Raw genomic sequence first — 9,504 nt, forward strand, 5'->3', positions numbered from 1 at the left:
TGGGCTTGAAACAGTGCTTTTTTTATTTTCCTTTCTCTTTTATCTCCCCCCCCCCCCCCCCCCCCAAACCCAGATAATTTTTTAGGCTATTGGCATCTAAAAAGGACAGTAGTTGCCTTTTGTTAATCTAACTTAATCACTGTCTTTCATCATATATTACACTACCATATCTCTCAGTTTTGATGGTTTTATTGAGCTCAGAATGTGAGAAGCAAATTCTATTCAAAAGCGCTCACAGGTCTTTTGTGCAAACACACAAAAGGAGAACCAAAACATGGAAGGGAGAAGGGAGAATTCCAGACACCTAACTTACTACCAGTAATGTTAAAATGTTCGGTGCGTACAAACACCTCTCTTTTCCCTCTGCCCCAGGCTCCCTCACGACAGTGGACGCTAATTCTTTGTGTGTGTTTACTTGCAGTGTTTTGCTAAATATCAACATGGCATTCCCTGAATAGGCAATAGCACAAAGGGGCAGCAGCTAGCAGGAGGCAAGAAGGGAAAAAAGTTCTGTTTGATCAAATAAATGTAGAGACTTTAATATTCCTGATGCATGTATATATACGTATACACGAATCGCCATACCATAGCCTAAGGCTTTCATAGCAAGTTAGCAAAATACAGTGCTTAAATTCTGCTGTATGTTTTCAACAACATGTTTAATTTATGCTCTTCAGAGGCAGAATGGATCTAAGGACAGCCTGACAGAAGAACCATCTCTGCTATCCACTAATAATGTTGATGGAAAACCCAACACTAAGATTGTAAAAACTGTACAGGTGTCACGCTTCAAGGTGGAGACTTGACTGATGAATTGAAGATGGTGAATGGATTTTGGTCTTTGGAAAGTGAGAATTTGTTTATGTGTGCAACAGAAGGAACTGAAGTCGACGTGGTGGTCTTTCCTTCAGGACACCTGGCAGTGCAGCCGGCTTGCTGGGAAGACCAAGCAATGGTTTTATCACCAACACCATTCTAGTGGTGTGACTGATTGAGAACAAGCTGCCTGATAGACAACCAAAACCAAAATTCTTTGCAAAACTGAAAGATCAGTAGTTACATTTCCAAAAAAATGAACAACAAGAAAAAAAATTGCTGCAACAAAACAGGCTTCATGGTCTGCTCTGTAACTGAATAGCCTTGTTTCAAGAAGTGACTGTTAACTGACATGATCAGGATCAGATGCTTCAAGATAAGTAAAATAGTAATATTTTTGGTCAATTGTGCAATACAGTGTGATATGGGGAAATTATCTTCACAATTTATATGGGGATCAACTTATGTTCTGAGACATAAGGACAAATAATAGCTCTTGCAAGAGTTATTTTTAACCTAGCACAATAACAGACGCTTGTGTTGTTGATACAAATTCTGACTCAACCCATTTTAGCTCAAAAACAGTAGACTCTGTAACATGCTGTAGCAGTGCATTCCAGAGATGATACAGACTTACTTTGCTTTGGGCAGGTTTAAGTGTTCTAAATTTTGAATGTCCTTTTGTGTATAGGGACTATATAAATGAACATTCCATACCACAGAAATACATTTACCAACTTGTAGTTAAGCACATTGGAAACAGGGGAAGATAAATTGACCCACTGTGTTAAGACTGCTTAACAAGGCACTTCAGTGCTGGTTAAATGAAACTTGTGGAGTAGTATTTAAAACAGCTAGAAAATAGCGCCTTTTTTTTTTTTTTAAATCTAGGTTAGCAAAATCTGTTTTAATATCTCATATAAAATAATCTGACACTTTTCTCTGAGCCATTTCTACTATGTTAAAATGACAAAGGCAGTATTTCAGGTATGAGAACTATAATTTTTTTTCTATTGTCATGGTAGGAATACTAAGTTTTAATGATGCTGCACATTGAGTGGTTATCTTCTAATATATATCTGAAGTGATGCCTGGTTCTCCTCTTGTCCTATCACTTCTTACATATATCTGAAAATCACTTCTCTGCCTCCCATTTGTCCACAGTCAGCACATGGATGAACCTTCAGATGTTGCTGTCTTGCTATAGAGCTTAGCAAAGTCTTTGTGTTGTGGAAGTAATTTTTTGCTAAGTGTAATCATTGAACTAAGTACTGAATTTGTCAAACAATCTCGCAAACAGCTGTAGCAGCTCATGTGCCTTTCTACATCTGTCCTCTCTACACTCAACCCTCACAGAGATTCGCAGTGATCCTGTGTCTTCCAGTCCAAGCAACACCAGGGAATTGCAGCCCTGTCAGAAAAGCAACACCGCTTGAGAACTGGAGTTATCATAAGGTGTTTAAGTTACACTTTTACAAGAGGCATGGGATTACTAATACACATATTAACTGACTAGACTGGTAAGCAAAATGTTGTACAATGTGTTTTATTTTCCACTTTATTTTTTGATTCTTCATTGTTTCACGATGTGGTCAGGTGGATGTTACCAGCCAGGGTGGCCGCCATACAGTTTGTATATTCCTATCACAGTATACAGTGGTCTCTAGGTTAGCAAGTGCTGCAGGGAAGGCAGAGTCATGTAACAAATACTCTTCTTTGGTCATTTACTTGGGACAGCTCTGCTTCTACAGTCTCAGTAAACAAATCTAAGGGAAGGAAAGAGCAAGATAAAAAAAATTAATGTAGTAAAAATTCAGTTTTCATGCAGGTTCTTTAGAATTTTTTTAATTTCCTGTGGATTTAATTCTAGGACATTGTTGGCCTTGGTTTAAAGTATTTGTTCAGCTTTTAAAGTTTGTTAAATGGTTTCATTGTCATTGCTCCAATTTAAAGAGATCCTGTAGGGTCCGTTTATGACCTTCTGGAGTACTGTCAAGAACAACAGTCAAGAAAAGTCCAAACAAAACAAAAAAACAAACCAAACCAAAATGAAAAACAAAATCCAAACCCAAACCACAACAAAAAACCCTGATCAACCCCTAGGAAAAAAAAAAAAATCACCATGGCAAAATGAAGAGCATCACAATCTTTTTGGAAGGCAACTGAAAAATGACAAAGAACTGATTAGTATCAGCAACGAAAGCTGCTCCTTGTTCCTTTGAGAACATATTCCAGCTTGGAGCATTACACACTTATAGTTTGGTGCTTTCTAATCATTACTATTAATTTGCTATCCTTACCCAGCACAGGTAAGTATCACATATCTACTACTGCAGGGGGATTTGTGTTATTGAGAATTATCTGTACATAGTGTACCTATCTTGCCAATCTTTAAATATTGATCAAGAAGGTTTATATCAAAACTCATGCTTTTCTGTATGCTTTCATCTTCCTGTGGGCCTTTTGTGTGTTATTGCTGGATACCCTCAGCCAAGTGCATGGTATTTTACTTTCTGCACTACATCAGAAAATAGCTTGTCTAGTCCAGTAGTGAAAGGTTTAAATTCTCAAGTCACTGGAGAGTTGTTTTGTAATCAAGCCAACTTTTTTGCATTTAGAAGAGAAGTTTGCAGAGAGAGCCCTAGATTTGAGTTAGTGATCTTCTCCCTTATGAGACTATGTAGAAAGCAGGTTTTTAGCCAGTCTGCTGTTAGCCTGGGCCACTACAATCCAGTTTTGTGTCCACAAAAGACTAAAGATATAATGCCTCTATTACACATTTTCCAAATGTTTTGTTGTGCCAAAACAAGGCAAAACTTGCAACAAGGGTATCACTGTCAGGTAATAGTACAGAAAAGCAAGTTTTTTTCGTATATGTGATCCTCCTTTCCCTTCAAACTTCTTTTCCTCAATCATTTGAGGAAAAGCATCTTTTTTTTTTATATTTTTGTGAGAGATACACACAAGTGATCAATCACTGAAAACACTGTGTCACAGTTATGCCTTCTACAACTAAACCAGCTCTACATGTCTAAGTGATCAGCCTCTTAGAGCTCCGAGCTACACCTTGCCCTCTCCACTGTCGCTACCCTTCCCCAGCTCTCCTGGGATGTTCAGTGCCTAGAGGCAGTTGCATTTCAGATCTGGAGTCTGGATGTCAGTCTAAAATCCTTGTACATCCTGAAGAATCAGGCAAAAGACATGAGATGTGTAACAGTGTCAGGAAGTTTACCCTGGGGTTGAATGCCATACACAGACCCCTGCTCACTTGGACAAAGGACTGGTATTTGAGGCCTTCTCATCTTAATTCTCCTGAATTGATCTCAGGCTAATGGTTTTAACTTCGTGCCTCTGCCATTACCTCTTCTGAGACTTCCATAAGTGCTAAGCATTGGTAAGTTACAGAACTCTCACTAATTAGCAACAATTACAACATATTTGTACAACCTTTTGCAAAACATGCATTTTATACAATAAAGAAGGCTTGCTAACCACAGCACAAAAGCACTGTAGTATATCCTATACTGGTTCCCTTGCTTAGTTGGCTGGTTTCTTTCATTTGGAACTAGCCTGGACCTGCTGTTTTCTACATTGCACCCCTTCCAGTATCACTAACTCTGCAACTTGTATTCTAACTAAGCTCATTATATTGATGATGTTTGTTGCAAAGTCATTCCTATTTGAGTTGCCAAAGTCATTCCCTTTATGCAGGTGGATATTGAACTAAAGAGATAGCATGTTTTCTTTTGGGAAGATTTGTTTAATTCAGAACTCCCTAGAAAGGTGTTTGAAGACAACATACATGAACATACCAATGTGATACATTTGTTCCATGTACATTAAGTATTCATGAAGCAACTGTGTGCTTTATTTTAAAATGAGTTTGATAGATGGCTGTGTCAATACTTGTGTCCAGGTTATTTAAAAGTCAAGTAAAACTTGAATTTTTAGGGCATTGCATGGTTGCCTGTGTGTCTTATTTACATTACACCTTATAAGGAGCAAAGCCTTCAGAAACAGATTCATTTGACACCACCATCTGGTAAAAACAGGTGTAGTACCAATTAAAATCCACTTGAGGATACAGCTTCTCCAGATTAAGTACTTTATCTTGTAGCAGGAAGTTGTCAGTGTAAGCTTTGCATTTCCAGTGCACATCTATACCAGTTTCCTTTCTCACCTAAGAATCACCAGAGAGCAACCAGCAGACTATGTAAGCTGTCAAAGCAAACACAGATACAGAGCCAGTGTGGCAGACACTCTCTCCTCAATGTGTCTGTTTTTATTCCTGTATTTGTTCTCCTGAGTAAGAACTGTGGTGTGTTGACCTTGGCAGGACACCAGGTGCCCAAGCTGCTCTATCACTCCCCTCCTTAACAGGATGGGCAAAGGAATTAGATGGAAAAAATCCTTGTGGGTCAAGATAAAGGAGTTTAGTAAAGCAGAAGCAAAAGCAAAAAATAGCCAAACTCCAAAAGATTTACTTTTTCTACTTCCCAGGAGCACATGGTGTCCACCCAGTTCCTGCAAAGTAGGGCTTCAGCGCATGTAGTAGGTTGTTCCAGAATATGAATACCTTAACCTTTCTCTTCAGTTTATATTGCTGAACAGATTCTTATACTCTGATTTTTTTTTAAGGGTGCAATTCAGTTAGCCAGTCATACAAAGTAAAAGGCAGTTCTAATGTTTAACATCGTACTTCACATTTACCAGCATTATTATTTAAGTAATCTGTGACTCCTGCAAGCACCTATAACTTCATGTAGCTCACTTTTACCTTGTTCTACCCCACTATAACCCCTGTATTACATATTAAAGCTTGGGGTTCTACATCTTTTTTAGTTGAAAGGAAGCCTACCCTGAGGTTGATACCAATCAAGTATCTAACCCTGGGGTTATGTACCAATCATCAAATCCTGTCACTAGCTGTTGCTCATGAGATTTGTTTTTTTTTTAAAGTTTTAAAATGCTACTCCTCTTGGTCTTATACTTCAAGAACAAAGGCCTGTGAGCAGAACTCCTGAACAGATGGTATCTTCAGGGAATGTAATCCCTAATAAAAACCCTAAACTTTCAAGTACATCCCATAATTACAAGCTGGATCTCTTAAAAATTAATTACTCTTGTCTAAACCTCCTTCTCTCTAACAAACCAAAAACAACCTTGCACTTAGAATTAGTAATATGCTTACATTCAGTACTGAAAAATCACAGTGCAAGATACACAATTTAAGCATTTGTTCTTCTGATAAACCATGTTAAGTCTTCGTAGAAAAATAAGCAGCAATCCCAATTATCTCAAGAGTACTTCACTCCAAGTTATGCTGAAGTACCACATGATGTAGCTGGTCAAGGTGATAATAAACCAAGCTTGTCATTCTCCATGCTGGATAAACACCTTTCCTGCTATTTTTAAACCCAGGTTTGCTGAATTTTTACTTTTTTAATTTCTATTTTTGCTCACAATACAAATCTCAGCCAACCCTCTCTCCAAATACTGCAGGAGACCATGGTTTAAATCATCACATCCCAACTCACTCCTAGGCTTTGTTTCATACAGAGGTTGTTGGTATCCCAACAATAACGCAAAGAAGTCTGAACTCTGAAACAGAAGCACTAAAGCTTGGAAAAGACAGAAATTCTGAGAAGAGAAACATAATCTTTATTTTTTTGTCTATATAAACATTACCAGACACTGACACAATGCAGTTAAATGCACACTGTATTACTACATGGAGGCTTAGTAGTCCATCTTTTAAACAGTTTTTTTGTTTCTTAGGCAGGAGTGTTTCAATAGACAGGCATTGCTCTCAGGCTGGTTCTAGCAATTCTTCCTAAGGAAAAAATAAACACACAATGTGAGACACATGTAGCACACAGCTCTTTCCAGTAACATCCTCTAAATCCCCAACACTAATACAGTATTACAAAGATGAGCTTCCCCTCATCCCGTGGGCAAAAAGGTAAAATTTGCAAATCTAATTTTTAGGAAGCCTGTCTGTAAGAGAGGTTTTTTGCCCACCGAAGCAAGAATTCAGATGATAACTACAGGCTTGTGGCAGTAATAACACTTTCTGGCTAACGGGAATCAACAGAAATTTCTGCAGTACTAACTCGTGCACATGACTATGCACTAGAAAACACTCTGGGAACAGTAAGCCAATAATACACGATTTAATAATTTTATGTTGGAAAACAAGCATCAGCCCTGTTACTGGACACTTTACTACTAATGGATTACACAAACTTTTCTCTTCCCAGAGAGAGATTCACATACAGAGTGCCCACCTTACCCACAGTGCCTGGAGTGCAGCAGGTGTGGATGGATTTCACAGGCTCACTTCCTACCAGCAGCAGGGGTAAAGGATTCATTGCATCTGTGTTGCTCAAGCAGATTCTCACATTTTGTTGATGAAACTTTCAGATGTTATTACTTTCAAGAGCATTATGTCCACCCTGGAGGAGTTTCATCATTTCACTGAAGATTAGTTGTATTTTCTCCTGAAAAAAACCCAACCCAAACAAAATCTACAGTGACGTAGAACAGGATCATTCTTACACCAGATTTCCAGTATTGACCTATAAGTTCCTGGCTTCAGAGACTTGGATTACATGTCACACCCTTGGGTATGTAGGTTACATAAAAAAAAGACTTGATAGTGCATGTGATTTTTATTAATACCTTGTCTGTACTAATGAAATTTGGGCTGACTTGCGCTACTCAGCTTTTCAGTAGTGTTGGCTTTTCCAAGGCTTTACAGTGAAGCAGTATCTGGCATATTCAAAGCTTTCTTTCATATTTTGCCAGTCTTTTTAACATTTTCAACCTTTATGTTCTGAAATGCTCCACAATATCACACCCCTAAAAGCAAACATGAGAAAGCAAGTCCTTGTCTTGAACACACTGGCAGCCACATACTGATTTAACAAAGCCACCCACACCAAAATTTTTATTCTCTAGCTTCCACTTTGCTCTTTTTGATAAGAATATAGCCATCAGGCAGATCTCACTCTCACTGTTTCAGTTCTGATTTCTGCTCTAAAGTCATTGTGCCTCCTTCTCAGCAGAAAGCTTGCTTCATTTTAACAGCAAGTTACAGGACAGAGTTGCACAAGGAATTATTGCTACTCACAGCTCTGCAATCAGCACTTGGCAGCTTCTTCCCACATGCCTTTCTCAAGCTCAGAGGCCTTCACCACACAGAGAGATCCCAAACTTCCAGCAAAACACACCAGGAACCTGCAAGAAGCATTCCTAGCATTAAACGTTCTGTCAGGAATTTGACAGCATCCAAGAACACTTTACGCTTTCAAAACAGCATCAAGGAAAGCCCAGCAAAAGAACAGACAACATATTATTCAATACTGAATAACAGACCCACAAACGTACAGAAACAAAACACAATTTTTCCTCTTTAAGAAGATTTAATCTTTTCTGTGCATGAGTATTAAGCGGTAAATGTCTTTTTACAGTAGAAAAACTAGAAGCCACTGCTAGAAGCCTGGAAAGTTATGTACTAATTACTTGCAGATGTAATGACAGACACAAGAGCTAAACAATGCTAAAAGTGGCTATTATAATTTTAGCTTTTCCTCTTTTAATAACTGTCAGATTCTCCACTTTAAAAGACTGCAGAACAAAATCTACTACATGGCTACTCAACCATACTATTCCTACATGTTGTTTGGGGATTTTTGTCCTTGCAAAAACAGAAAGGAGGAAGGTACATAACCAGCTCCCTAAACCAGTTTGAGCAAGAATTCCTGTTTGCCTTTTTTGACACCACATCCATCCTGGAGAGGAATGAATGGGCAACACAAAGGCCAAAACTTACATATGGGAACTCTTTACTCCTAAAATTAAATTCACAGTTTATGAAAAAGAGAAATTAATCAGCTGAAAAATATTTCAAAATTCGCAATTAAGTAATATTATATACAGAGCAAACACTTAATAGGAAAAGCCAAGAATACCATGATCCTGGGACACCTTTTGGTCATGGTGGTGCACGCTCCGGCCACTGACCAACTTCCATTGCTTTCATCTCGGGAAAAAAAAAAGGGAGAAGACATACTTTGAAGAGCGACAGAGACACACGAACAGTACAAGGAGTCTAAAAGGACATACTAGAGGTAAGTGCCCGATTTCGGACACAAGCAGCCCCAACAACCACAGCCTCACACCGCAGCTCCCTCAGCAGCCGCGAACGCCGTGCCGCTCCCGGCGTGCCTCCCGCGGGGCGAACCATCCCTCCCGAAAAGGAGGGGGCACGCCGTGAGCCGCCTCCACCTCTTCCCGCAGCGCAGTGGCCGCGTACTGACTCTGCCGCAGACGCGAGGCTACAGATTCGGCCATCCACGGAGAAGGAGTTCTGAGCAGGCGACACCGCCCTGGAAAGGCGCCGGGGTGCAGACCAGCATCGGCTCTCCCCACTGTCTTACGGCGGCGATGGAGGCGCCTCCGAGAGGGAGGCGATGTCGCATCCCGCTGTCTGCGCATGCGCAATGCCGCGCCCGCCGAGGCGTGTGGGGGCTGCTGAGGGGAAGTGGCTAATGCTTCCTGTTCCTTGTGGCGGGTCCCGGTGTTCCTGGGGCCTTTGAGGGGGCTCCCTGTGTTCCCTCTGCCCTCCCGGCGGGCAAGTTCCCGGGATTCCCTTTGTCTTTACGGGGGCAGGTCACGGTGAGGTGA

The 9,504-nt window shown here is 40.0% G+C and overlaps 1 protein-coding gene, 1 long non-coding RNA gene and 1 other non-coding gene across 4 annotated transcripts in view; 1 reads left to right on the forward strand and 2 right to left on the reverse strand.

The window, feature by feature from the left end:
• The window catches only part of EPB41L4A (erythrocyte membrane protein band 4.1 like 4A), a 117,644-nt gene extending 112,272 nt beyond the window's left edge, over nucleotides 1-5,372 (forward strand). Inside the window, exon 23 of the mRNA XM_054287409.1 lies at nucleotides 678-5,372. Within this exon, the coding sequence (XP_054143384.1) occupies nucleotides 678-806 (129 nt within the window). The 3' untranslated portion in view covers nucleotides 807-5,372. The remainder of the gene's footprint in view (nucleotides 1-677) is intronic.
• A 1,090-nt stretch (nucleotides 5,373-6,462) lies between these two features.
• On the reverse strand, nucleotides 6,463-9,278 carry LOC128943754 (uncharacterized). Of its 2 annotated transcripts, none has more exons than XR_008483764.1 (4): nucleotides 8,944-9,278; nucleotides 7,949-8,055; nucleotides 7,104-7,316; nucleotides 6,463-6,649 (listed from the first exon to the last, which is right to left on the reverse strand). It is a non-coding gene; the product is annotated as an uncharacterized LOC128943754 (long non-coding RNA). The 2 variants fall into 2 exon arrangements; XR_008483762.1 differs by having other exon boundaries at nucleotides 6,464-6,649; nucleotides 7,109-7,316; nucleotides 8,944-9,277.
• LOC128946259 (small nucleolar RNA SNORA13) lies at nucleotides 8,509-8,641 on the reverse strand. Its single transcript, XR_008483952.1, has one exon. It is a non-coding gene; the product is annotated as a small nucleolar RNA SNORA13 (small nucleolar RNA).
• Nucleotides 9,279-9,504: the final 226 nt, after the last annotated feature.

The sequence above is a fragment of the Melozone crissalis genome, unplaced genomic scaffold (genome assembly GCF_028551555.1).
Source record: "Melozone crissalis strain CALT ecotype California unplaced genomic scaffold, PUWL_Pcris_2 ptg000005l_1, whole genome shotgun sequence".
NCBI lineage: Eukaryota > Metazoa > Chordata > Aves > Passeriformes > Passerellidae > Melozone > Melozone crissalis.